At 35.4% G+C, this 23,498-nt stretch overlaps 1 protein-coding gene across 1 annotated transcript in view; it reads left to right on the top strand.

Moving 5' to 3' along the window:
- Positions 1 to 2,731: 2,731 nt before the first annotated feature.
- The window catches only part of arl10 (ADP-ribosylation factor-like 10), a 72,428-nt gene continuing 51,661 nt past the window's right edge, over positions 2,732 to 23,498 (top strand). Inside the window, exon 1 of the mRNA XM_030153324.1 lies at positions 2,732 to 2,960. Within this exon, the coding sequence (XP_030009184.1) occupies positions 2,823 to 2,960 (138 nt within the window). The 5' untranslated portion in view covers positions 2,732 to 2,822. The remainder of the gene's footprint in view (positions 2,961 to 23,498) is intronic.

Raw genomic sequence — 23,498 nt, 5'->3', positions numbered from 1 at the left:
TACAAATTTTGTGTAAAATGTAAACAAAACCAAATGTACAAATCTAATTAACCCACATTTTAGTCACAATAGACCACATCAAATGTTTATACTAATAAAATGAACTATTTTAAGGGGAAAAAACAGGATTGTGAAGTGGATTGGTGCATTTTTCAGAAACATTGAGACATATTTCTACAAACAAATACCCGGAAAAGTAGATTTGCCACTTGGATACTAAAAAAAAATAAATACATAGAGGAATATTTTGCAACTAATTGTGTTATTATTAGGTAATAAATGAGTAAAATGACTGTGTTTAAAAAGAACATCTTAGAGAGGCACAGGCTTGAAGAAGTAAAGATGAGCAGAGGTTCATCAACAACTCCGGAAAAAAAAAAAAAAAAACGTGTCTACAAATACAGACTAGTGTTCCTTGACCTAAAATTGACCTTAAATAACTAATCATCTAAGCTGCAGAATATAATGAAAGGATTTTATTATGTACTATACAAGTCCTTGTGTGCAAAGGACAAGGCTGAAAATCTATACCATACCAATACTAATGTCATTATAATGAATATTTTTATTTTCATAGCGTCGTCCTCAGACCTTCGTTCTCTGTAAAAATATAGAGATGGTTTTATATGAAAATCCCAGGAAATCAGGAGTTTAAATCACCTTTAGTCACCATGTTGATGCTCAGTTTGACCTTCAGTAGATCTTCTTGTACATTTGTATTTTCAGTAGAACGGCACATTCTAACAGGAATAATACAACTCCTCTGTAAATTTCTTGTACATTTCCAGTAAATTATTGCTTATTTATTTTTCTTTTTCCTTGCTCTTGAGTTGCTTTCTTTCTGTACTTAAACTGTGTTGGATCAACTGTAACACACACATTTCTGAAGTATTTCTGATTGACCATGTTTACAAGCATACATGCATTGAGTTGTAATACTTTGTTGAATGAACACAATTAAAAGAAAATTAGTGGATGGATTTTTAGAGGTCGGACATTTAATATCTTCTAAGATACAGATTAATATTACAAGTTTTGGACCTGAACGTTATGTTTTTACATGGGATGGTAAGAGGTCTTTGCAGGGTCATGTGGGAGAACTAACTATGTAACACTGTAATCTGATAACTTACACTGATGATCATTTATTTAATGTTATTTTTATTTGGCATCTTTTTATTTTCTTGAACTGAAGGAAAAGGGATTTATTAGGGATAAATAAAGTTGATCTGTACATCATATCCTGTGTCAACACACCACCTAAATATGCAAAAAGTTTTTTTTTTCCACTTTGTTTATTCCAAGATACATTACAAGATACAGTGAAGTATCCACATAGGTGGATTATTTTTTTTTTCATCAACTGTATTGAAAAAACAGATACAGTACTTGATCACTGGAAATCTACCGATGTGCCTTCACTGTCACACTGGAAATGAAAACTGAGTTATTATTTGAACACAGAAAAGACAATAACCATGGAAAATAACTAATGAACCCAATTTGAAATTATCTGGGGAAAAGTGTTAGAAAAATTGATAAGGTAAAAGGAAAAAAAGCCCACGCACGAGGATGTTGATGGTGAGCATGTTTGTGGGTGGAGGTGAATTTGTGTTTTATATATATATATATATATATATATATATATATATATATATATATATATATATATATATATATATATATATAAAATTTTTTTTTTTTTTTTTTTTATCTTTTTTGGGGGGAGTTATCATTTTTTTTGTTTGTCCCAAGTTGATTGTGTGATTGTTGTTTTGGTTTGTTTGAACTCATTACGAGTATGTGTCTTGGTTTTGTGGACTGAAAAAGTTTAAATAAAATCATATTTAAAAAAGAAAAGAAAAAAGAAGAAGTAATTTTGAACAATAACCGCCTTTAAGATATCATTTTTGTCCATTTATTGCTCCAATGCTTCGAGAGGCTTGTGGACACAGTGGTGGAAGTAAATCAGTCTCATCAAACTTTGAATTGTAAAAGCCACTGAATTTCAAGCACCACTTATTTCCTTTTGACATTTCAAGTTGTTCATATTTCTTCACCTGTTATTGTGAAGGGATGGTTTGTAAATGTAAACATTTTCATATAGGCTAGTTTGACTTTTTTTTTTTTTTTTTTTTTGTTTTTTTTTATTTTTACACTAAAGACAAAAATTGGGAGTTGTCATCATTTGTATAGGCTATTGCCCCTGTGATCATCCTATGTTTATTTTTGTTTATTTATTTGTTTATTTGTTCTGATAATATCGATGTCATCATTATGTGTTTTTTTTTTGTTTTTTTTTTTATTTATACCGAATGAGTGATGTATTAATGTTGGCTATTTTATGTCTTGTTCTGTCACCTGCCTAGGGACTGCAGATGAAAAGTAGTAATTTTTTTTTACCAATTCGGGCATACTTACATAGGTGTATTTTTTATACAGCAATGTTCATGAATATGCATGATGGTCCCTATTAAATAAACCAATCAAAATAAAATAAAATAAAAAGTATAGATTATTATGATAATATTTGACTGGTCCGACCACTGGAAATAGAACTGTTCCGTATGTGTCCCCAGAACTATTACAACTTCAGTCGACAAGCAGAGGAGAGGTGGAGTTTCCCAGCAGCACTTGAACGCACCATCTCTTCCTCTTGCGCGTCTGGAAACAAAAACAAGCGGAGATCTCGGTCACATGTAGAGTCTGATCCAGCAGCAGCAGCAGAAGAAGGAGGACAGGCAGACACAGCCAGCACACTGTCGGTGTCCAGGAAGCAGAGGGTCCCTCCCCGCAGCCTCCCCCCCGGTCCCCCCGGTCCCATGGTTCTCCTCCGGCACATCTCCATCGCCCTGACCGCCGCCGTGGCCGCCCTGGGCTCCGCACTCTTCATCGCCCTCAACTACTTCTACAAGAGGCGGATATGGTCTCCACAAGCGGAATACTGCACGATCAAGGAGGTGAGAGAGTTTCCATTTAACCTTGTTATTTTTTTTTTTTTTATTTATTTTTTTTTTTAATTGGATTTTTTTTTTTTTTTCTTAATTAACCCTTTCATGCATAGTGGTCACTCCAGTGGGCAGTTCTTCTCCAGCTTATATTCATGGGTTTGGTTGTTTTAGTTCCTTATTAGCCAACACAGTGGACACTTATGCACCATCCCATACACCCCATACATACATACATGTTGTTCTAGATAAACCTGATCTAACATGTGTGAGTGTAAATCAATTGCTTGTTATTGTTATTAGACTGTAATTAACAACAAAAAGGGTTTTTTTTTGTATATTATCTCCATGTAGTGAGTAATGACTAGTATTAGAGTGTTAAAATGTGAGAAAATACAACCAGGCAAACCTTAAAAATATAACACTGTGCAGGCATGGATCAATATTCTGCTTAAAAATACATTTTATGATTTTATGCAAGATTGACCTTTAACATTTTAACCCTTTCATGCACAGTGGTCACTCCAGTGGACAGTTCTTCTCCAGCTGTTCTCTTGTATATTCATGGGTTTTTGTTGTTTTAGTTCCATATCAGCCAACACAGTGGACACTTATGCACCATCCCATACACCCCATACATACATACATGTTGTTCTAGATCACAGGTGTCAAACATGCGGCCCGGGGGCCAAATCCGGCCCGCCAAAGGGTCCAGTCCGGCCCTTGGGATGAATTTGTGAAATGCAAAAATTACATTGAAGATATTAATAATCCTTTTAGTTCAGGTTCCACATTCAGACCAATTCAGTCTCAAGTGGGTCAGACCAGTCAAATACTATCATAATAACAGAGAAATAATGACAACTCCACATTTTTCTCTTTGTAAATGTAAATGTTTTCATGTATTTCCACTAAAACAAAGAATAATTTTGCTAAAAAATGTGAATAACCTGAACAAATATGAACAACCTGAAATGTCTTAAGAGAAGTAAGTACAATTTTAACAAGATTCCGTCTGTTATTTTAAATGTCTTGTGTATTTGCTGATCCACTGTGATCTGTACGTTATAATGTACATATGTAAAATGAGAAACTGAGGCAGAATGTTGTGAAAGTTACATTCATTTTTTTCACTTTGTTCATGTTATTCACATTGTTTGAAAGGATAGTTTGTAGATGTAAACCTTTTCATAATGTAAATTTACTTTTTTTTCTCTTAAACATAGAAAAAAGTTCGGAGTTGACGTTATTTATATATTATTATGTTATTATTTCAGTGGTTCGGCCCACTTCAGATCAAATTTAGCTGAATGTGGCCCCTGAACTAAAATGAGTTTGACACCCCTGTTCTAGATAAACCTGATCTAACATGTGTGAGTGTAAATCAATTGCTTGTTATTGTTATTAGATTGTAATTAACAACAAAAAGGGGGGGGGGTTTGTTTTTTTTTTTTGTTTTTTTGTTTTTTTTTTTGTTTTTTTGCATATTATCTCCATGTAGTGAGTAATGACTAGTATTAGAGTGTTAAAATGTGAGAAAATACAACCAGGCAAACCTTAAAAATATAACACTGTGCAGGCATGGATCAATATTCTGCTTAAAAATACATTTTATGATTTCATGCAAGATTGACCTTTAACCTTTTAACCCTTTCATGCATAGTGGTCACTCCAGTGGACAGTTCTTCTCCAGCTGTTCTCTTGTATATTCATGGGTTTTTGTTGTTTTAGTTCCATATCAGCCAACACAGTGGACACTTATGCACCATCTCATACACTGCAATTCATACCATTACTGTAACTTTGCTGTTCTTGATAAATCTGATCTGCACTAACATGTTTGAATGTAAATCAATTGCTAATAACACCTGGGAATATGATAAAATGTGAGAAAACATCAGATTAGCTGCATTAAGAATGTTTTTGTTTTATAGTTTTCATACAGTTTGTCACTTTCTGATATTGTTTCAAATGATATTGTTTCAAAAATTAAACACACAGTCTCCAGCAGAGTGAATGTTTTTGGAACTCCACAAAAAATTACAGAGGTAGATTTGTTGTTTGTTAACCAAAAAATAAATAAATAAATACATTTTCAATTAACAAAAAAAAAATACATTTCAATCAAAGAAAAAAGTGTTTAAATGCAATTTTTTGGATCGTAAATATATATATTTTTTGCATTCAAACCTTTTTTTTAATTGAATTTTTTTTTTAGTTAAAGCACTAAAGAAACAAATCTAAAATGTGAGAAAACATCAGATTAGCTGCATTAAGAATGTTTTATTTTATAGTTTTCATACAGTATGTCACTTTCTGATATTGCATTCTTTGTTTCAAAAATTAAACACACGTTGTCCAGCACAGTGAACGTTTTTGGAACTCCACAAAACAATTACAGAGGTAGATTTGTTGTTTGTTAACCAAAAAAAAAAAAAAAAAAAAAAAAATAAAAAAAAAAAAAAATTTAAATAAAAAAATTCGTTTCAATCAAAGAAAAAAAGTGTTCAAATGCAATTTTTTGGATCGTAAATATATATATTTTTTGGCATTCAAACACTTTTTTTTTAATTGAAATTTTTTTTAGTAAAAGCAATAAAGAAACAAATCTACCTTCATAAAAAACAGGTTTATTAAAAAAAAAAAAAAAAAAAAAAAAAAAAAATCAATTGCGTTGGTTTTTTTCGTGCCTGAAGAGGAATAAAGACACACGGGAATAAAATCTCGGCTGAGGTTCTCATAATTCATGCATGAAAGGGTTAAACGTATTGAACCTGGACAGAAAGCAGGTGAATGAAGGAATCACTGCAGAAATATGATGAGTTCAACTAAGAATATGATGAAGAAGACATGGTACAGATGGATGATGTTTAGAAATAATGTATACAGTAGAATATATGAGGATGAGGAGGAGGAGGAGGAGGAGGAAACTAAGACTGCTGCTGAATAAAATATGATGATGATGTTTGCATGGATCAGAAAGGAGAAGCTGTGCAATGATGATGACGAAAGTGTTGATGTGTTGATCACGATGCTGCTGCTGATGAATGAGGTGATGATGATGATGAAGATGGTAAAAGATGTGGTAGTGTACATACATGATGAAGATGATTATGACGGTTGTCTGCAGGGATGCAATGAAGGTGAAGATGACAGTGAGGAGTCTTCTATTGCATCATCTTAATCTTAATCCTGAATATTTGCAGGTTTATTTCCTCCGGTTATGGACCAAACCTAAAGATAGAAGCACATTTTTGGATATTTTATTGATCAGTCAAATAACACTGGTCAACAACAAATTTATTGTTTAAGTTTTTTGAGCTGATTTAGGATCATTTTGGTGTGCTGAATCCAAAAATCACATTCATTTTGCTCAATCAGGTCAACTTTCTGAACTATGCTACATATTGGCTTTTTAACATTTTTGCTTACATTTATGGGCATTTTCACATCATATGACACAAAATTCTTTCATATTTCTTGCAATAAACGAGTTCTGAAGATTTTACTTTTGTCAATTTATGATTAATGTTTTTTTTAATATTACAGGTGAATGAAATGGCTTCGACTAGAAGATCTTGTAAAAATAAGCCTGACTTATTCTGCTACATCTGCGGTGAATACACCATTGTACCTAACAGGAATCAAGTCACACGTTTCATAAAGTGTGCTTACCAATCTTATTTTGGTATTAATTATTATATTTTGTGAGAAGATCAAATTTTTCAAAATCAAATTAGCAAAAAAAACCCTGACCTGATTGAGAAAAACAGATGTCATTTTTGGATTTAGCGGTGCAAAATGGTCCTAATTCAGTTGAAAAAAACCTAGACAACTTGCAAAAAACATTTTTTTGTAACCCAGTGTAATCATTTAATCAATGAATCAACTGAGACTCATAAGTTCAATCAGTTCTTGCATAATCTTCATAATATGTCCACGTAGTTTTCACAATTAGTGACAATAATGTGTTTTGAGAGGTCACAGTGACCTTGACCTTTGACCTCTGTCCACCAAAATCAATTCATCTTCGAGTCCCAGTGAATGTTTCTTAGTTCAGACTGCAGGTAAATTTGGCCCGAATCCGATTTTTTTTTGCCCATATGTGACCTGTATCCGATCTGTTAACCCCTTTAGCCCTATCAGCCCGCCTGCGGGCCGAAAAAATTATATTAGTATTCATCTACTATAAAATATAACAAATCAGGACAATGAATGTTTTTTCAACTTTTACTCAAAGTTTAGACCCTAATGTTAATAAAAGTACATCAAAAGTGTATTTTAGTGCAAACTTTAATGTTCAAACATGATTTTTAATCTTTGTGGGGTGAAATATACGCAATTAAAAATGTCCGACACGAACAATTAATTTATGCATATCATCGTCAATCCAGCCGAAAAACAACAGGCGAGGATAAAAAATTCTAATTTCTCTTTTAGTTTGTTACAGTTTACTCAGGCACAGTAATAAATACAATATTTTAGACAATGGGAATAGATTCTGTGAGGTCTCTAAATGTCCATAGACACCAAGAACATCCATATGAACCTTATTATTGTGAAGTAATTCTTCATTCACTTTGGGTATGTCTTTTTAGGCGTTTTTCCCCTGAAAATATTGTCAGGGTTTAACAGCTAAAGACAGTTTTGATGTTAGGGTTTTTAATGTTATTATTACCTTAAAAACAGGGATACTACCACAGTTTTGAGTCTAATATTACAGCGATATTTAGATGAAGTCAACATTACGTGGACATTTTCTCTGTGAACTGCTAACGCTAAAAATGCTACCGATAAAAGCAAGACTGACATGATTGGTAGGGCTGTGTATTGGCAAGAATCTGGTGATACGATACAAATCACAATACTAGGGTCATGATACGATATATCACAATATATCATGATACTGTTAAAAAGGCAAATTTTTTGTTTGCTTCTTTTTTTAAATGATTATTTCCTTGAAGAATTGAATTACACCCGAAATATGCACAAATACTAAACATATTTTTATTTGATCACAACAGGATCTAATGTTATATCACAAAAATATTTCTGTGTTCAAACTGAAATTATATTTTACAGACATTACGGTTTAAGATCCTGTTCAAATGTTCATATTCTATTAGTTCACAGTTAACATCATAACATTATAACATAACTCTATCTGACACTGCTCCGACCCCAACACCTTCAAATCCCTTTTAAAAACTCACTTATTTAAAATTGCTTTTAATGTTTAATCTTAATGTTTAATGTGTAACTGTTTTATATTCATATACCTGCCTTTTACACCTGCTTTTATCTGTTTTTAATATGTCTGTTTCCGTTTTTATCTGCTGCATGTAAAGTGTCTTTGAGTTATATGAAAAGCGCTATACAAATAAAACGTATTATTATTATTATTTTTGTGCAGTCCCAACAAAGGAACTAACATTATTTAATAAAAGAGTGTTGAATAATAATAAATAAAATATAAACAAAAAAGAAAAAGAAAAAACAAAAATGAACCTCCACAATATCTGCATTTGAATAAATACCTAAGAATATTTATACAGCGCTTTTTAATATCGATATAGTATCGTGAAATGAAATATCTCGATATATTGCAGAACCGATATTTTCTTACATCCCTAATGATTGGAGTTACTGTGTCGAGTTGATTCCTCTGAATTTTCACTCAGTCTTCCTGGTCATCGATCAGCTGTGATACTTTGCTCTCTGACATAGTTCCTTGTTCGTTTCTGTGGTAAAGACGTCACCACTAAGACTATCTGATTTTGTTTTTGGTCATTATTATACTAGAGGTGTAAGAACGTATTGGTTCTGCAATATATCGCGATATTTCATTTCACGATACTGTATTGATATTAAAAAGTAATGTATCGATATTTTTAGGTATTTATTCAAATGCAGATGTTGTGGAGGTTCTTTTTTGTTTTTTTGTTGTTTTTTTAAAAATATTTTATTTATTCTTATTTAACATTCTTTTATTAAACAGTGTTAGTCGCTTTGTTGCTCCAAATCCGAGGCCATGGTTCTTGACCGGAAAAAGGTGGTCTGCCCTCTCTGGGTCGGTGGAGAGTCTTCGCCTCAAGTGGAGGACTTTAAGTATCTTGGGGTCTTGTTCACGAGTGAGGGAAGGATGGAACGTGAGATTGACAGACGGATCGGTGCAGCGTCTGCAGTGATGCAGTCGCTGTACCGGTCAGTTGTGGTGAAGAAGGAGCTGAGCCGAGAGGCGAAGCTCTCGATTTACCGGTCAATCTACGTTCCTACCCTCACCTATGGTCATGAGCTCTGGGTCATGACTGAAAGGACAAGATCTCGGATACAAGCGGTCGAAATGAGTTTCCTCCACAGGGTGGGTGGGCGCACCCTTAGGGATAGGGTGAGGAGCTCAGCCACCAGGGAGGAGCTCGGAGTAGAGCCGCTGCTCCTCCACATCCAGAGGGGCCAGCTGAGGTGGCTCGGGCATCTGTTTCGGATGCCTCCTGGACGCCTCCCTGGGGAGGTGTTCCGGGCATGTCCCACCGGGAGGAGACCTCGGGGAAGACCCAGGATACGTTGGAGAGAATATGTCTCTCGGCTGGCCTGGGAACGCCTCGGCGTCCCCCCGGAAGAGCTGGAGGAGGTGTCTGGGGAGAGGGAAGTCTGGGCATCCCTGGTTAGACTGTTACCCCCGCGACCCGGCCCCGGATAAGCGGTGGATAATGGATGGATAGTTGCTTTGTTGGGATTGAATTAAAATAATGTTCTGATGTTAGTTCTGAACTAATAGAATATGAACATTTGAACAGGATCTTAAACTGTAATGTCTGTAAAACATAATTTAAGTTTGAACACAGGAACATTTTTGGGATAAAGCATTAGATCCTGTTGGGATCAAATAAAAATGTGCTTAATATTTGTGCATATTTCTGGTGTAATTCAATTCTTCAAGGAAATAATCATCTAAAAAGAAAAAACAAACAAAAAATCACCTTTTTAACAGTATCATGATATGTCGTGATATATCGAATCGTGATCCTAGTATTGTGATTCGTATCATATCGACAGATTCTTGCCAGTACACAGCCTTACGTTGTACGGTGGTCGACAAGGGTCAAACACATTGCAACGGCCCAATGCGTCTCAGTTAGAGAAAATAGCTGCAAGTACAGAAACGATGCAAATTCACAAACTCAAACACAGTCTAAACAAGGTACAAAAAGAGGAATGTGGCGCACATGAAAAAATGTGCCACAAGAAACAAAAACAAATGCATAATCATTAAATGCTGTGCAAATAGAGAAATGATTCAAACCAAGAAAACATCTGCAAACGAAAAACGCTGCAGAACCAGTCAGTACAACAGAAGTGCTCCAAACCTGTAGGGGGCAGCGTTTATAGACAACAGACTGATGTCAAATAGAATCAAATGAAAGTCACTACGTTGTAACTGAGGGGCCGTTTACACGGCATAGGATTCAGTCGACTCCGGGAAGATTTCATAGCGGATTAGCCTTCTGTTAACATGGAAACGGTGCCTAGAGTGCCTGAATCCGGAAACTTTTGATACCAGGGTCCAGGGTGGAATGTTATCGATACGCTCCACATTTCAGCTCCGTGTTAACGCGAATCGGAACGTTCCGGGGTAAAATATGACATCACCGCATGCGCGCGCAGCCAAGAACCGCCAGTTAACCCACTCCAGGCCAGTTGGTGGCGGTAATGTGCCTCCAAGCTGGTTTGCCAGCCTCTATGACACAATAAAGCTGCAGAAAAAGAAGGAACAACCACAACAACAATGGCCGGTTTCAGAACAACATACCTGCTGCTAACTGTGCTCAGCTCATCTGTCCAGACAAAGAAGTCCTGCGTCATTGTTGTTTGTAAATAGTGTTGTCCGCCTCTTCTTCTTCTTCTTCTTCTTCTCCTCATTTAAAGGCTGTCTAAACCGGAAATCATTTGTGCGCAGGCGTGTGTTTTACTGCCACTGTTTCACTACAGCTCTACATCGCCAGCTACTGGTCTGGCATGGCCACTACAGCGTATTCAGCCGTCCTCGCGGACTCATGTTAACGCAGATCCTTATCATAGTGGCTTCGTCTTAAAGCGGAATGATTTTATAACACAAAGGAGAAATCTTTGCGGAGTGTTGCTGTGTAAACGTACCCTGAATAACACTACACACACACACTAGGGTTGTCAAACATATGGCCGGTGGCCCAAAACTGGCTCGTCAAAGGGTCCAATCCGTAACCTGGTTAGGTTTAGGGTTAGTTAGTTAGAAAATAAAAACTATATTGTATTTGTATTTGTATTTCAATGTACAAACGTATCATTAAAAGTGTCATTAACCCTTTCATGCATGAATTATGAGAACCTTAATCAAGATTTTTTTTAAAAATTTTTCCTGAGTGTTTTTATTCATCTTTAAGCATGAAAAAACAAAACAAAAAAAAACCAAAACAATACAATTGAAATTTTTCAAATGAACCTATTTTTCATGGAGTTCCAAAAATGTCCACTCACCTGGACACCATGCGTTTAATTTTTGAAGCAAAGAAACATGTATTTACTGATACATTGCGTGAAAACTATAAAATAAAAACATTGTTAATGCTTTTAATCTGATGTTGTTTTCTCACATTTTAACATATTCCAGTACTAGTCACTACTCACTTCATGGAGATAATATGCAAAAAAAAAAAAAAAAAAACTTTTTGTCTAAAAAACCCTGTTAATTACAGTATAATAAGAATATTAAGCAGGTGATTTACATTCAAACATGTTAGTGCAGATTAGGTTTACCAAGAACAGCAAAGTTACAGTAATGGTATGAATTGCGATGTATGGGATGATGTATAAGCGTTCACTGTGTTGGCTGATATGGAACTAAAACAACAAAAACCCATGAATATATGTATAAGAGAACAGCTTTGAACAGCTGTCCACTTGAGTGACCACTATGCATGAAAGGGTTAAAATGTTAAAGGTCAATCTTGCAGGAAATCATAGAATGTATTTTTAAGCAGAATATGGATCCGTGCCTGCACAGTGTTATATTTTTAAGGTTTGCTTGGTTGTATTTTCTCATTTTGGCTTGTTTTGCTGTGTTCAGGTGTCAATGGGAGCGTGGAGTTTTGGGTCTGTTTGTATTTGGAGTCAATAAAAGTAGGCGTAACAAAATAAAAAACAATCGACTCCAGTTGACTTTTTCAGCTTTGTATTATTATATGACTGTAGTTTGAGATTTTGTTGTGTTTTTACAATATAATAAGTGAGACAATCTGGTTTATTTTTCTATTTTCTGGCCTTTTACCTCTGCCAGGAGGTATTGTGATCGCTTTGCTTTGTGTGTTTGTGTGCATGTTGGTTTATTTGTGTGTTAGTTTGTTTGTTAGCAAGATAACTCACAGAGTTATGGATGGATTTGAAATGTTGATACTGGCACAAGGAAGAAATGATTAAATTTTGGTGGTGATCGGGGGGGCAGATCTGTCTTGGCGGAGGTCTAGTGCTTTTCTTGTTTTAACATCTATTAGTTCTCGCTTCTGCTCAACCACTGCTCTTTCTTTCTCATATGCTGAGGTTAGAGGTGTTGCTTTTTTTTTTTTTTTTATCAGACGGGAATGTTAAATACTTTCAGATAGAACTGTTTTCTCAAAGTTCAAAGAGCATATTTGATGAAACAAACTTAAACATATAACACCTTGAGAAAGAAATACAAAGAAATGACTTAAAGGTTAGTGATATGACATTTATATTAATTTTGTCAAGCTGAAGGGAGATGACAAACTAATTTTGATAAGATGATGATGTAATAATTGAGATGAAATAGTAAAATAATTTGATTTGGATTCTCTTAGCAATAAAAATAGAATTAAAACACTGTTAAAGGATTCAAAAAAAAAAAAAAAAAAGATGAGGGTACATAAACAAATAAAATAATAAGAATTAATAAACTAAATGGTAGATGGTAGTTTCATGCAAACTATATGGACAAAAGTATTGGGACACATCACGTCTACAGCTGTAAGATAAAAACATCAATATTTCCTTAAAGTTTAATGAGAGATTTTTTTTTCCTCAGTGAGATGTGAATAAAGCAGATGGTTAGTTGTGGCAGAAAGTAATTATTTAAGGTCCGAGCATGAAAAATATTTTAGAAATTTAGAGGTAGAACATTTAAAATCATAGCCACGGGTAAGAAAACCAAAAATCTGTGTTGAAAGAAATTAAGTTAAAACCATCTCTGAGACATTTTGGAAGCAAAAATAACAATTTAAACAAAACTAACCAATGCAATGATATTTATCCCAATGTAAAACTATATTATAACATTAGTCATCATTTTTTTGTATCCCAGACCCCTCTTAGAAAAGAAACACCTGAATTCAACGTGTCCACATACTTTTTGTCCATATGGTGTATGTTGGTTTCATAACATTTAAAGTGATAATAATTTTCTACCACAACTAACCATCTACTTTCTCCACATCTCATATAGGAAGAAAATCTCCCATTAAACTTGAAGAAAATTTTAATGTTTTTATCTCAAATCCTCATGAACAGGACATCTTACAGCTGTAGACATGATGTGTTCCAATATTTATGTCCATATAATTTATAAACATTAACATTTCTTTCCATCTCTGAGGCATTTTGGAAACAAATATAACAATTTAAACAAAACTAACATGTAATAACTGTTATCCCAATATAAAACTATATTATAACATTAGTCATTACTGTTTTGTATCCCAGACCCCTGTTAGAAAAGAAACACCTGAATTCAACATGTCCCAATACTTTTGTCTATATAGTGTCTGTTGGTTTCATGGCATTTAAAGTGACATTTGTGCCCATTTTTAACCTGAAATATCAAATACTGCAACTAGCAAAAGTAGAATTAACATGACACCATATTGAAGTGTTTTATTATAATGTAATGTGATGCCAAATTATTGTTATTATTATTATTTTTTAAGAATTTCACCTTTTGGAAGCAGTTTTATTTATTTGGTGTAAAGTTGTACAGTTACACTGCACTTTTTGCTGTTGTCAGTTCACAAGTGTTCTTTCCAAATTGATTAAAAGCAAGATTTTTGGACTAAACAATGGAAGCAGAATGAATTTAATCACAATTATCATCAAAATATCTGCGTGTGCAATTATATAATCACAAAAAACTGTAAGTATTGTATTACACTGGGTTACAAAAAAATGTTTTTTGCAAGTTGTCTAGGTTTTTTCAACTGAATTAGGACCATTTTGCACCGCTAAATCCAAAAATGACATCTGTTTTTCTCAATCAGGTCAGGTTTTTTTGCTAATTTGATTTTGAAAAATTTGATCTTCTCACAAAATTGATTACATTTCTGTGACTTTATCAGTTGATTTTTTATATAGTTCTCATCTAAGATAGGTTTTAAGAGAAAAAAAAAAATCATTTGATCACTTGATTCCTGTTAGGTACAATGGTGTATTCACCGCAGATGTAGCAGAATACGTCAGGCTTATTTTTGCAAGATCTTCTAGTCGAAGCCATTTCATTCACCTGTAATATTAAAAAAAAACCATTAATCATAAATTGGCAAAAGTAAATCTTCAGAACTCGTTTATTGCAAGAAATATGAAAGAATTTTGTATCATATGATGTGAAAATGCCCATAAATGTAAGCAAAAATGTTAAAAAGCCAATATGTAGCATAGTTCAGAAAGTTGACCTGATTGAGCAAAATGAATGTGATTTTTGGATTCAGCACACCAAAATGATCCTAAATCAGCTCAAAAAACTTAAACAATAAATTTGTTGTTGACCAGTGTTATCAGACGACTGTAATTATTAAAAATAATCACTAACAATTGTAATTTAAAGATTTAAGTGGATTTATGGTGATCTAATGGCAAAATTGTGAAAAAACAAAACAAAACTACTCAACTGATTGTCTGTTATTTAGAGACTTTGCGTTTTTATGCTGATTCTTGTTTGAGCTTTTGTCCATAGTGTATTTCAATCCAATCCAACTTTATTTGTAAAGCACTTTAAAACAACTGCAGTGGACCAAAGTGCTGTACAGAAGAATAATTAAAACCAAAATAGAAGTATAAAATACAGAATAGATTTAACCCTTTCATGCATTAATTATGACAACCTTAGTTAAGATTTTTTTCTTGAGTGTTTTTATTCCTCCATAGGCATGAGTAAAACAATGTGATCAAGGTTTGTGTTTTTTTTTCATGGAGTTACAAAAATGTCCATGCATTTAATTTTTGAAGTAAAGAAACGTGTTTAAAACCCAATATCAGAAAGTGATATGAAAACAATGAAATAAAAATAAAATCTGATGTTTTCTCACATTTTAACATATTCTAATGCTAGTTATTACTATTTTCATGGAGATAATATGCAAAAAAAAAAAAAAATTCTAACAGATAACAATTGATTTCCACTCAAACATGTTAGTGCAGATCAGGTTTATCTAGAACAGTACAGTTACAGTAATGGTCTGAATGTCAGTGTATTATTATGGGATGGTGCATAAGTGTCCACTGTGTTGGCTGATATGGCACTAAAACAACAAAACCCATGAATATTCAAGAAAACAGCTGGAGAAGAACTGTCCACTGGAGTGACCACTGTGCATGAAAGGGTTAAAGACATAAAAACTGTAGAAAAAAGAAAAAAAAAAAAAGTGCTATACAGAAGAATAAATAAAACCCAAATAAAAAGAATAAAATACAAGAATAGATTAACAAGCCACACAATTAAAAAGAACAATATAAATAAACAGAATAGATAAATAAGAACAATTAACCACTACCAAATAAAAACAATAGAATAAATATAGTACCTTCAAACATCTCACATGGTTTCAAAAGCCAAGGAGAAAAGATGGGTTTTAAGAAGGGTTTTAAAAACAGACAGATATTTGCTGAAGTGTTACTCAGATGCAGGATGTCCTCTTTTAGATGTGTGTGGTGGTTCCTGTTTAACAAATACTTCAGTGATCTGCACCGTCATCACTGAGGCTGAACCAAAACCAAGGGTCACAGACCTTAACTCTCAAATAATTCAATGCTTTTCCTCCAGGACTCAGGCTGTTGTTATTGGTTTTCATTTGGACTCTAATTACAGCTCTGGTCCGTCTTTAAACTATTGATTGAAAACTCGTTGGCCTCTACATGGAGACTTTTAGCTTGATTTGTTAATATCAACTTACACTAAGACCTTAACCCAGGGGTGTCAAACTCATTTTAGTTCAGGGGCCACATTCAGCTAAATTTGATCTGAAGTGGGCCAAACCAGTGAAATAATAACATAATAATATAGAAATAATGTCAACTCCGAACTTTTTTCAACATGAACAAACTGAAAAAAATGAATGTAACTTTAACAACATTCTGCCTCAGTTTATCATTTTACATATGTACATTATAACGTACAGATCACAGTGGATCAGCAAATACACAAGACATTTAAAATAACAGACAGAATCTTGTTAAAATTGTACTTACTTCTCTTAAGATATTTCAGGTTGTTCATATTTGTTCAGGTTATTCACATTTTTGGCAAAATTATTCTTTGTTTTAGTGGAAATACATGAAAACATTTACATTTACAAAGAGAAAAATGTAGAGTTGTCATTATTTCTATGTTATTATGATAGTATTTGACTGGTCTGACCCACTTGAGACTGAATTGGTCTGAATGTGGAACCTGAACTAAAATGATTATTAATATCTTCAATGTAATTTTTGCATTTCACAAATTCATCCCAAGGGCCGGACTGGACCCTTTGGTGGGCCGGATTTGGCCCCCGGGCCGCATGTTTGACACCTGTGCCTTAACCCTTTCATGCATTAATTGTGAGAACCTTAGTCAAGATTTTTTTCTTCAGTGTTTTTATTCCTCCTTAGGCATGAAAAAAACCCCAATGTGATCGAGTTTTTTTTCTGCCGAGTTACAAAAATATCCATGCATTTAATTTTTGAAGTAAAGAAACGTGTTTAAAACCCAATATCAGAAAGTGATATGAAAACAATGAAATAAAAACATGTTTAATGCTGCTAATCTGATGTCTTCTCACATTTTAACATATTCTATTGCTATTAATTCCTCATTTCATCAAGATAATGTGCCAAAAAAACCTTCTTGTCTAACAAATAACAATTGATTTACACTCAAACATGTTAGTGCAGATCAGGTTTATCAAGAACAGCAAAGTTACAGTAATGGTCTGAATGTCAGGGTATGAGATGATGCGTAAGTGTCCACTGTGTTGGCTGATATGGAACTAAAACAACTAAACCCATTAATATACAAGAGAACAGCTGGAGAATAAGTGTCCACTGGAGTGACCACTATGCATGAAAGGTTTAAAATGACTTTGTTTTCAGTTTTTCCATTTATTAACTCAAAGGTGACCCCTAGTAGATGACTCTGACCCCCCAGTGTGTTGCATATAATAATAATAATAATAATAATAATAATAATAATAATAATAATAATAATGATAATGGATTGAATTTCTTTAGCGCTTTTGTGGGCACCCAAAGCGCTTAACATTATTGACCCATTATTCATTCAGTCTCACATAACAGTGATGAAAGTGTTCTGGTTTTTGCCGGAAATCCGTTTTTTTTTTTTTTTTCCCAAAAACTGAACATATGTTCCGGTAAATCATTTCTGTCTGGTTTGGCAACATTTCAGCCGGAAAATTATACATAAATCACTCCAAAAAGTGTAAATTATGTTTATTTGGGTCCATCTCATGGGCGCAGCCATATTGCTTTCTTCTCCATTCATCTCGACCAATGAGATGCTCGTTTACAACACAGAACTTGTATCGGCGTCTCTGATTGGTCCGTTGATGACACGTGGTCCGTTTTGCGTCTCTGGAGATAATATGGTGGGTTTGCTTTGAGTATTTTACCGCCAATGTATTTTGTGTAAAATATTCTGTGAAATCATGTCAGAATTCATCATCTTTCGGCATGGGGATGAACTGAAGTGTGAGACAGGAATCCAAAATAAGTTCAAGTGGTCCTGGCTCCAGGAAACTGATAGAAATGACGATTTTCTGTCGCAGTACATCCGGAAGACAAGCAAACCAGGCTTGTTACTCACTGAAGTCATTCAGTAGATTGTAGTATTTCACCACCCAGCTGTGCTGTGTACAGGCATACGTTATTTCTTGGTCTCCTGTACTGCGTAGTTAACATGGCGAATTAATATCATATTGTTTGACCATATTCCTGTGTGAGATGTATTTTTTCTAGGGCTGGGCAAGTTAACACGTTATTACCACGTTAACGCATTCATTAAATAACGCCGACAATTTTTTTTAATCTCACGTTCATGCCGTTTTATTTCTAACTCATATTCTTCTGCCCCTGTTTGTGTGCGTGTAGCGATTAGCTCGGCAGATAGACAACAGGTTTCCCAAGAAAAGCCAGATGCCGAAAACTTCTCTTATTTATGTCACAGTTGTCAAACATGTGGCCCGGGGGCCAAATCCGGCCAGCCAAAGGGTCCAGTCTGGTCCTTGGGATGAATTTGTGAAATGCAAAAATTACACTGAAGATATTAACAATCAATGGTGTCAAAATCATTTTAACTCAGGTTCCACATACAGACACATACAGTCCAATTAGATTTCAAGTGGGTCAGACCAGTAAAATATTATCATTATGACCTATAAATAATGACAATCCCAAATTTTCTTTGTTTTGTTTTTTTTTTTGGTGTAAAAAAGTAAAATTACATGAAAATGTTTACATTACCAAACTATACTTTTATAAAAAATGTGAATAACCTGAACAAATATGACCAAATGGAAATGTCTTAAGAAAAGTAGATGTAATTTTACCAATATTCTGCCTGTTACTAAATGTTTTTTTGCGATTGTAATGCACATGTGTAAATGATAAACTGATAAAAACGAGGCAGAATATTGTCAAAATGTTAAAACTGCACTTGTTTTTCTTATGACAATTCAAGTTGTTCATGTTATTTTAGATTTTTAAGGAAACTTTGTAGATGTAAACTGGATGAAAATATAATTTTACTTTTTTCACTGTTATTATTTTACTGGTCCGGCCCATTTGAGATCAAATTTAGCTGAATGTGGCCCCTGAACTAAAATGAGTTAACACCCCTGATTTATTTGTTCATTTTGAACATGCAAAGAAACAACATAAAACAAAACAAAGCAAAATAAGACAAAAACAAAATGACATTTAAATGAACAGAATCTATCTTCAAATACATGTCTAAATGTGCATGGTCGAAAAAGGAGTAGGAAGAAGTATAAACTTATTTAATCCTACCCCTCAAGTGCTTTTACACCTTTAGCACTAACTTAAAACAAGAATCAAACAATACATTTTTACTAATTGTTGCTTTCCAGAGGTGATTTCTCACAGACTGCAAGGGAAGCTCGGCTCCCCTAAAATTACGAAAATTAAATGGTCAAATATGTACGGTTATGTTAACATTTCATTGACTACAAATGTGTTAGAACACGTTCATCTCACAGACGAGTTCGTTCAGAATCGGCTTTATCACAAACCAACAGACTCGATGTTGTTCACTTCTCATACATTCCCGTTGCGCTGTTTTCTCATTCGATCTCTGCTCAGTGCATTTGTCCGTAGACGCTCAGCGTCCATGCACTTCAATGGGACTGAGTGGAACAGTTTTTTTCATTGCCTCAAAACTGGACTGTAATTGGATAAATGCCACGATGTTGTCCCGCCCCCGGACGCCGGGCGTCTCTGGGGATGAATGGAGCTGTGGGCGGAGCTCAGCTGGGCTGGACGCCAGGTTTTCACGTGCTGATTGGAGGATCAATCGAAAGGCTGAATCCCGTTTGATTGACAGCTGTTTTGAGATCTACTCCTTCACTGACAGAGTTCAATTTAATACCGTAGCACATTCTGCTGTGAAATCAAGAGAGAAACCACTATGAAATTACTTGTTCATTTCTTGCACTGTGAATAAAACACACTCATTGTACTTCCTTGTTTCAATTTAATATAATTTCAACATTTTCTCGTTTACTTGGTACGATACGACCATTTTCTTAAAAAGGAACAGAGGGCCGAATTTATGTTTAAATAACTTGACTTTTTTTTTTTTTGATGTAAGCCGACAATGAGCTTCCTCTGTCTGAAAGAAGAGCAGCCGCCACTGTTGTATTCAACCACAACTACTACACACATTTTTTCCGGCGTAGGGGGTGCACCAATAGGTTCATGATGGCGTTAGTGGGACTTGGTTAGAACTCTGCCACAGAGACACTCAAATTCATCCTGTCTGCATTACATTCTGTATATACCGCAGCAGTGGGGGTGTATCTGCCCTAACCTGCCCCTCTGTACATCCACCCATGTGTTAAATCTGCAAATATCTTTTCAACAGTTACAACGTAAAGACAAAGACAAAAAAAAAAACAAAAAAACCCTGAAATTTAATAAGCAGTTATCTCCTTTGTTGGCTCAGAAACCACTTAATAAACATGCCCAGCTCTAATTTCAGATGAAAATGGGGTTTTAAGACCTAAAAAGTACAGAAGTGAAGTAATAAAACCGCCTCCTTCAGGCAGGCGCACAGGCATCTGGCTGAATGAGGGTCTTAATGAATGATTTTTAAATGAAGCTCTACAGCTGCTGCCTGGATCTCTTAATAAAATCCATTTGCATCTCTCTAATCTTGTTTCCCGCGATTCAATCAGCAGCAGTCTGTAATAGGCTTAGGCCGCTTTATCTGGCTCAGGCGGTCTTTAGAGGATAATGTTGTCAGTGTGCGCCGCCAGCTCGCTGCAGAGAAGGTGTAAACGTTTCCAGCCCAGGAGCCAAAGTGGACCCAAATTCATTGTAATGGCAGCGTGGACACCTGGGGGGGGTGGGTTGACAAACAGCCTGTTTTTAACCTCGGGGAGTTGAAACCGGTGGAAAGGCCACACACTGATACACAATCATAGAAACACTCAGCAGACAGATAACCTGCCGAGAACATCCAACCTCTGGGGTGGTTTTGTTCTTCAGTAACATTAACGCAGCAGATCAGATCAGAAAGCACACAACGAATACATGCTTGTTATTAAAGCGCCTACAGCTGCGTCAGTATTCCCTCAGCCTGAAGCAACAGGGGTTTTCACATGATTCATGACTGTTTTATCCATTATCTTATACACATGGTTTCCAGTGTTGTGTTACTTCCAATCTGTAGTCCATTACAGATTACATGTTAATATTGGGCTATTTAAAAGTAATTCCTTACCTTACACTATTACTGTCTTAGAATTGTAATGCATTACATGACTCTTGTATTACTTCTGAGTTACATACAGACTCTCATTATGAATGCCCCACCCCCACCCCTATACAAGAGATAGGAGAGCCTTGGGATGCATACATTTGTGAACAGATAACTCAGTAAGTAATGCTACAGTCTACAGTGTTGGAATCCCAGCATGAATGCTAGAATTTTTAAAAAAACATTTTACATGTTCAAACAGGGGGCGGGGCCGAGGACAACAGTAGATAAATCCACAATTGATAAAGAAATTCTTACTAGTCATAGAAAGTGTTTTTCTAGCTTGCTTGTATGTTTGTTTGTTAACACTCTAACAGAAAACTATTGGTTGAATTCATACCAAATTAGGTGTATAAATTGCCAGTGATCCAGAATAGATCTGATTACATTTTGGGAAAAGTCGGTCAAAGTTCAAATTTTTTATGAATTTTCAAAATCTTTTTTTTTTTCCATTTACTTCAGTCTTGGCACATATATAGAGGCAATGGATATGTTGACATCAGCACATGCATAGACATGATGACATCAGCTGGACTGATGCCAAAATAAGCTACAATACATGTGAGGGGCAGGGTTTGTTGTGCCTGGAACCACTTGTTACCTCCACCAGGAGGTATTGTGATGGCTTTGCTTTGTGTGCGTGCATGCGTGTTTGTTTGTTAGCAAGAAAACTCAAAAAGTTATGGATGGATTTTCATGAAATTTCCAGGAAATGTTGATACCGGCACAAGGAAGAAAATGATTAAATTTTGGTGGTGATTGTTGCCCCCCCCTCCGCCCCCCTTGGCCCAATCACCACCAAAATTTAATAATTTCTTCCCTGTGCCAGTAGCAACATTTCCTGAAAATTTAATCAAAATCTGTCCATAACTTTTTGAGTTATCTTGCTAACAGACAGACAAACAAATAAACAAACAGACAAACCCAGATGAAAACAGAACTTCCTTGGCGGAGGTAATAATAAAAAAGTCCAGATGGACCAATTTAGGCTCAGGGTTTAAAGGGTTGAATTATGGGTGAAAAGTGTGTTGTAATGCAAGCACTATTGAACATACACCGAGTAAAATATCACTGAAAATTCATTTGTGATGCCTTACACTATGCATTACAGCAAAAAGTAATCTGTTACTGTAATGCATTGCATGATTCCTGTATTACTATTGAGTTACTTACAGATTTTCATCATAAATGACACACGTGCAGTAGAACCCCCCCCCCAGTAATAACCCCCAGTTTGTACCATACACACCACTGCTGATATCCCCTCGGTACTGGTTACCAGTCACTGGCAGACAACCCCAACTTCCAACTGTGTGGGACGGGGTGGAACCCAGGAGCATGAACTAACATCCTGCCAAGTAGCCCCCCCACCCAAGGGACCAGGTCCTCCGAGACCCCGCGGTCGAGCTGGAGACGGAACACAAGAGGAAAGTCAATATCTGTGGTGTTTGTGAGGGAAAGGCAGAAACGGAGGGGAGCAGCTGAGAAGCATGGGGGTCCTGAGGGACAGACTGTAGTGGAGTGAGTTAGCAGTGGAAGCACCTGAGGACAGATGGCTGAGGACGCAGCAGACTGGGAGGCTGTCAGAACACACCAGACACACACACAACACTTTTCACATTCTTTGACTTGTTTCTGAAGCACTGCATGGACCACCAGCGTATTATCTGTCAGATTTGTCGTCCTTTATCCCACTTCGACATCCCTCAGATCTCTGCAGCCGCAGGTGATGGTTCCTATGGTTCAGAAACGGCTCCAAATAATTCTGTGCAATAAACAGTACTCATATGTAAGGGCGCCGCTACCGACTGTGGGCCTTTCATGAAAGTTTGTATCTTGTTGTTCTGTCAGCGGGGGTGGGGGGGGTCATACATAACGTCACTTCTGCTAGCATGAAAACAAAACTGAAACTTAACATCCTTAATGTCCGACTTCTTTCTTTCTATCTATCTATCTATCTATCTATCTATCTATCTATCTATCTATCTATCTATCTATCTATCTATCTATCTATCTATCTATCTATCTATCTATCTATCTATCTATCTATCTATCCATCATTTGCTCCTCTTTCTCTCTCTCTCTCTATCCATCCATCCATCCATCCATTTGCTCCTCCCTCTCTCTCTCTCTCTCTCTCTCTCTCTCTCTCTCTCTCTCTCTCTCTCTCTCTCTCTCTCTATCTATCTATCTATCTATTATCTTCTATCTATCTATCTATCTTCATCATTGCTTTCCTCTTT

Source organism: Sphaeramia orbicularis, chromosome 14 (assembly GCF_902148855.1).
Source record: "Sphaeramia orbicularis chromosome 14, fSphaOr1.1, whole genome shotgun sequence".
Classification (NCBI taxonomy): domain Eukaryota; kingdom Metazoa; phylum Chordata; class Actinopteri; order Kurtiformes; family Apogonidae; genus Sphaeramia; species Sphaeramia orbicularis.
This window is presented reverse-complemented; position numbering and strand designations above follow the sequence as displayed.